The sequence below is a fragment of the Venturia canescens genome, chromosome 6 (genome assembly GCF_019457755.1).
Source record: "Venturia canescens isolate UGA chromosome 6, ASM1945775v1, whole genome shotgun sequence".
In the NCBI taxonomy this organism is placed as follows: domain Eukaryota; kingdom Metazoa; phylum Arthropoda; class Insecta; order Hymenoptera; family Ichneumonidae; genus Venturia; species Venturia canescens.
The window spans coordinates 22,495,971-22,502,682 of NC_057426.1; the positions used below are offsets into that span (position 1 = coordinate 22,495,971).

Here is a 6,712-nt window from a genome sequence, read left to right on the forward strand (position 1 = left end):
TGATCCTTTCAACAAAACCACAATATCAATTTTTTTCCATTTTGCCAAGACCGCATATAATTAATCCACGGTTATTCCGGATGCCAAAGAACGTGATCGTTCCCGAATACGCATGCCAAATGCTTAAGTTCGGGCGACTTTTGCATCTGAATATCGATTTAGAGACTTAAAGCACATCTACCTTAGTACATTACCGCTACTCTATTATAAAACAACAATTTATTCTCATACAATTTTTTCAGGAAGGAGTAGTTACTCATACTAGAATTGAAGAGCTAGAGGTTCATCGCTGCACATTTTCTACAGTACTATATGGAAAGCAGACTACTCTATGCAGAGATTGTGTTTCCTACACTCTAGAAAAGTTGAATGCATAAGGAAAACAAGCGTGTGCAATAGTGCGGCAATTCACGACTTTTGGCATCGAGTGCCCATTTATATATGACGGTGGCTATCTTAAAGTAGTTCAAGGGATTCTGTCAAAAATAATAAAATGCCGCTTGAGTTCATAAAGAGTGAAAAGGATAAAGATAGACTATTGTTAAATGGTTTTCTGTATCATCGTGATAAAAAACATGAAACAAACGGAAACATTTATTGGCGATGCATTGACTATGGAGAAAAGCATTGTCGTGGACGAGTCATCACCAACGCTGACAATGTTGTTAAAGAGGGTGTCCACAATCACGGCGGTAATGCAGCTTTTGTGATGAAAGAAAAAATCGTCCAGTCCCTCAAAGATCGCGCAAAATCGACAACGGAAAGTAATCACGAGATTGTTTCCCGTGCTGCTTCGGAAATTCCCGACAGCGTTGTGGTGGAAATGCCTTCGACTAGTTCACTAAAAAAAATGTTACGGAACAATCGTTCCAATGAAAATCATCTCCCAAACCCGCCAAGTCGCGAAAGTTTGATACTACCTCCTCAATATAGAGAAACTGAAAAAAAAGAAAATTTCCTGATTTGGGATAAAGGAGCCGTCGAAGATCGAATAATTATTTTCGGAACAGAAGAAAATCTGGACTTGTTGGCCACAGCTGAACATTGGTTTGCCGATGGTACTTTTGATGCGTGTCCTACATTGTTCTCACAATTATACACAATCCACGCAAGAATCGAAGACCGCATCATTCCATTGATTTTCGTACTGCTGTCTGGGAAATCAACATCATTTTATTGTGAGATGCTGCGAGCTATAAAAAATGCCAAGCCCAATTTGGAACCATCAACGATCCTTATTGATATGGAACTAGCTGCTGCTCGAGCATTCAAAGACGTTTTTCCAGATATTACAGTTAGATTCTGTAATTTCCATTTCAACCAAGCATTGTACAGAAAAATATCAGCTCATAATATGAAGATTCGCTATGACACTGACGAAGAGTTTGCACAAAAAATAAAACATTTTGCTGCGCTGGCTTTTGTTCCTGCTGACGATGTGGAAAATTTGTTCGACCGGCTTGTTGAAGAGGTGTTTCCTAATCCAGATGTTGATCTGGATAATTTCATTTTTTCGTTTGAAGAACAGTATATCGGTCGCATCGATCGCAGAGGAAACCGTAGATCCGGAAAGATAGCGATCAAATATTGGAACCAGTATGATGCCTGTGAGGCGGATCTTCCACGGACAAATAATAATATTGAGGGATGGCATCGAGGATTCAATGAAATTGTTAAAAGAAAAAATCCTTCCATATGGCATCTGATCGGAAGTTTGAAAATTGAACAATCAAAAAACGAGATGGTTGTTTCTCAAATTCGGAATGCCATATCAGGAGCTCCGGTTTCTAAAAAATATAAAAACCACAACGAAAAGCTGTTGAAAATTGTGGAAAAATATAACCAACCATTATTTAGAGACAAGTTGAAATATTTGAGAGCCATCGCCAATCACTTGTCATTCTAAATTTGACAATCTAGCAGAACGACGGAAATTTCATACTGGATGTCATATTTTTTTGGATTTATCTAATTAAAAATACCGAAGAAAAATATAATTTTTTCAATTTCAAGTATGATCATAACGAGTAATAATTAATATAACGAGTATAATTTACAATCCAAATAACGGGAAAAAGTCCAAATAAATATCCCAATCTATATTTTATCGACAACTCGATCAAGAAAATACATTACCCAACAAAGACAAAACAGAAGAATAAAAAAAGAATTGAAAAAGACAAACTAAAGTATTTTGTTCACAAACTCATCGAAAAAGATATTTCGTTCATTTGATATAAATTATAGTTTCACGATATTACAGAATTCAAATAAAGTTCTAACAAAGTTAACGAAGAACTCAAAAAAACCAGAAAAAAAAAAAATTTTCAAAATCACACGATCTAAGAAACAAGAAATATTGAAAAAAAAAATTTGTTTAATTTAAAAAAAATTTTTTAAATTAAAAAAAAAAGAAAAAAAAATGAAAAAAAAATTAAAAAAAATAAAAAAAAAATTAAAAAAATAAAAAAAAATAAAGAAAAAATAAAAAAAAAAGAAAAAAAAATAAAAAAAATAAAAAAAAAATAAATGGAGCCAGAAACCACCACGTCCACGTCGTTGGCTCTGGGTAGTTCTAAGAGTGGTACATTGAGTGAGCAGTCTGAAAAAAATTATGAATTAAAAAAAAAATTATTTTTCCGCTAAGATATAGTCATTTTCGTTATCGCTCGACAAATTTTCCATTTGATGACTTTTGCATTCGGTGAATTGTCCATTCGACGAATTTTCCATTCGATGAGTTTTCCATTCGACAAATTTTCCATTCGACGAATTTTCCATTCGACGAATTTTTCATTCGACGAATTTTCCATTCGACGAATTTTCCATTCGACGAATTTTCCATTCAACGAATTTTCCATTCGACGAATTTTCCATTCGATGAATTGTCCATTCGACGAATTTTCCATTCGATGAATTTTCCATTCGATGAATAGTATTCGACGAATTGTCATTCGATGAAAAGTATTCGGTGAATTGTCCGCGAACGCACTCGATTGTAATGTATGATCTCGATTCGCACATCGGAAAGCGATTCAGAACGAAATGTCAGTGAATCTTGTCAATTTGTGTCGATTCACACAAAAGTGTATCGGTGATCACCAATTTTCATGTTTATGAACGTTAGGAAACGACATCACTCGATTGTAAGGTATGATCTCGAATCGCACGTCGGAAAGCTGTTCAGTTCGAAATGTCAGTGAATCTTGTTAATTTTTATCGATTCACACAAAAGTGTATCTGTGATCACCAATTTTCACGTTTATGATGGTTCGGAAACGACATCACTCGATTGTAATATTTGATCTCGATTTGCACATCGGAAAGCGATTCAGAACGAAATGTCAGTGAATCTTGTTAATTTGTGTCGATTCACACAAAAGTGTATCGGTGATCACCAATTTTCATGTTTATGATGGTTCGGAAACGACATCACTCGATTGTAAGGTGTGATCGCGATTCGCACATCGGAAAGCGATTCAGAACGAAATGTCAGTGAATCTTGTTAATTTGTGTCGATTCACACAAAAGTGTATCGGTGATCACCAATTTTCATGTTTATGATGGTTCGGAAACGACATCACTCGATTGTAAGGTGTGATCGCGATTCGCACATCGGAAAGCGATTCAGAACGAAATGTCAGTGAATCTTGTTAATTTGTGTCGATTCACACAAAAGTGTATCGGTGATCACCAATTTTCATGTTTATGATGGTTCGGAAACGACATCACTCGATTGTAATATTTGATCTCGATTTGCACATCGGAAAGCGATTCAGAACGAAATGTCAGTGAATCTTGTCAATTTGTGTCGATTCACACAAAAGTGTATCGGTGATCACCAATTTTCATGTTTATGAACGTTAGTAAACGACATCACTCGATTGTAAGGTATGATCTCGAATCGCACGTCGGAAAGCTGTTCAGTTCGAAATGTCAGTGAATCTTGTTAATTTTTATCGATTCACACAAAAGTGTATCTGTGATCACCAATTTTCACGTTTATGGTGGTTCGGAAACGACATCATTCGATTGTAATATTTGATCTCGATTTGCACATCGGAAAGCGATTCAGAACGAAATGTCAGTGAATCTTGTTAATTTGTGTCGATTCACACAAAAGTGTATCGGTGATCACCAATTTTCATGTTTATGATGGTTCGGCAACGACATCACTCGATTGTAAGGTGTGATCGCGATTCGCACATCGGAAAGCGATTCAGAACGAAATGTCTGTGAATCTGGTTAATTTGTGTCGATTCACACAAAAGTATATCGGTGATCACCAATTTTCATGTTTATGAACGTTAGGAAACGACATCACTCGATTGTAAGGTATGATCTCGAATCGCACGTCGGAAAGCTGTTCAGTTCGAAATGTCAGTGAATCTTGTTAATTTTTATCGATTCACACAAAAGTGTATCTGTGATCACCAATTTTCACGTTTATGATGGTTCGGAAACGACATCACTCGATTGTAATATTTGATCTCGATTTGCACATCGGAAAGCGATTCAGAACGAAATGTCAGTGAATCTTGTTAATTTGTGTCGATTCACACGAAAGTGTATCGGTGATCACCAATTTTCATGTTTATGATGGTTCGGAAACGACATCACTCGATTGTAAGGTGTGATCGCGATTCGCACATCGGAAATCGATTCAGAACGAAATGTCTGTGAATCTGGTTAATTTGTGTCGATTCACACAAAAGTATATCGGTGATCTGCAATTTTCACGTTTATGAACGTTCGGAAACGACATCACTCGATTGTAATGTATGATCTCGATTCGCACATCGGAAAGCGATTCAGAACGAAATGTCAGTGAATCTTGTCAATTTGTGTCGATTCACACAAAAGTGTATCGGTGATCACCAATTTTCATGTTTATGATGGTTCGGAAACGACATCACTCGATTGTAAGGTGTGATCGCGATTCGCACATCGGAAATCGATTCAGAACGAAATGTCTGTGAATCTGGTTAATTTGTGTCGATTCACACAAAAGTATATCGGTGATCTGCAATTTTCACGTTTATGAACGTTCGGAAACGACATCACTCGATTGTAATGTATGATCTCGATTCGCACATCGGAAAGCGATTCAGAACGAAATGTCAGTGAATCTTGTCAATTTGTGTCGATTCACACGAAAGTGTATCGGTGATCACCAATTTTCATGTTTATGAACGTTAGGAAACGACATCACTCGATTGTAAGGTATGATCTCGAATCGCACGTCGGAAAGCTGTTCAGTTCGAAATGTCAGTGAATCTTGTTAATTTTTATCGATTCACACAAAAGTGTATCTGTGATCACCAATTTTCACGTTTATGATGGTTCGGAAACGACATCATTCGATTGTAATATTTGATCTCGATTTGCACATCGGAAAGCGATTCAGAACGAAATGTCAGTGAATCTTGTTAATTTGTGTCGATTCACACAAAAGTGTATCGGTGATCACCAATTTTCATGTTTATGATGGTTCGGCAACGACATCACTCGATTGTAAGGTGTGATCGCGATTCGCACATCGGAAAGCGATTCAGAACGAAATGTCAGTGAATCTTGTCAATTTGTGTCGATTCACACAAAAGTGTATCGGTGATCACCAATTTTCATGTTTATGAACGTTAGGAAACGACATCACTCGATTGTAAGGTATGATCTCGAATCGCACGTCGGAAAGCTGTTCAGTTCGAAATGTCAGTGAATCTTGTTAATTTTTATCGATTCACACAAAAGTGTATCTGTGATCACCAATTTTCACGTTTATGATGGTTCGGAAACGACATCATTCGATTGTAATATTTGATCTCGATTTGCACATCGGAAAGCGATTCAGAACGAAATGTCAGTGAATCTTGTTAATTTGTGTCGATTCACACAAAAGTGTATCGGTGATCACCAATTTTCATGTTTATGATGGTTCGGCAACGACATCACTCGATTGTAAGGTGTGATCGCGATTCGCACATCGGAAAGCGATTCAGAACGAAATGTCTGTGAATCTGGTTAATTTGTGTCGATTCACACAAAAGTATATCGGTGATCACCAATTTTCATGTTTATGAACGTTAGGAAACGACATCACTCGATTGTAAGGTATGATCTCGAATCGCACGTCGGAAAGCTGTTCAGTTCGAAATGTCAGTGAATCTTGTTAAGGGGGTTATCGTGATATTTCATTTTCTATAGAAATACTTAAAAAAATTATGAGGCACTCATTCCATCACTGCAAATAACGTGTTAAAATTTCAGAAGGCCTAGCTTCATGTTTTTCGAGAAACAAAATCGCAAAGTTTTTTTGTTATACACGGGCTCTTATGGAAAGGTCGTCGCAAGCTCGTCGCGAAAGACACGTTTTCTCCTATAACTCGCTTAATTTTCTATAGTTTTTCATTAAAAACGAATATGTTGAAGGTGACTATGTTTAGAACCACTGTCTGAAATTTCAGTACACCTAGCTTCACGGTTTATAAGATATTGTAGTATAAAGTTGCACATTTCGACGAAAATCACACGCGAGTGAGACACGACGGAACGTATAGCGGTGTTATGTGGCAACGTTGCAAAGTCGGCTATGTAGTGCTCTCCAGTGCCAGGACTCGCGCCGCGGGGAAATTGAAATGTATGTACTGTGAATAACTGTATATACCGTACATATGTGCAGTACATATGTGTAGTTATACTAACGAGTAGTATC

The 6,712-nt window shown here is 36.8% G+C and overlaps 1 protein-coding gene across 1 annotated transcript; it reads left to right on the plus strand.

The window, feature by feature from the left end:
• The first annotated feature begins 493 nt into the window (after positions 1-493).
• On the plus strand, positions 494-1,577 carry LOC122412693 (uncharacterized). Its single transcript, XM_043422430.1, has 2 exons — positions 494-1,294; positions 1,524-1,577. The coding sequence occupies exons 1-2, from the start codon at positions 494-496 to the stop codon at positions 1,575-1,577; spliced, it is 855 nt and encodes a 284-aa protein (XP_043278365.1).
• Positions 1,578-6,712: the final 5,135 nt, after the last annotated feature.

What these genes read in the sequence shown, in the direction of transcription:
- LOC122412693 (XM_043422430.1), top strand. Translation starts at nt 494, where the DNA reads ATGCCGCTTGAGTTCATAAAGAGTGAAAAGGATAAAGATAGACTATTG. An exon ending in ACGTTTTTCCAGATATTACA is followed by an intron (nt 1,295 to 1,523) that starts GTTAGATTCTGT and finishes TTTCGTTTGAAG; the next exon opens with AACAGTATATCGGTCGCATC.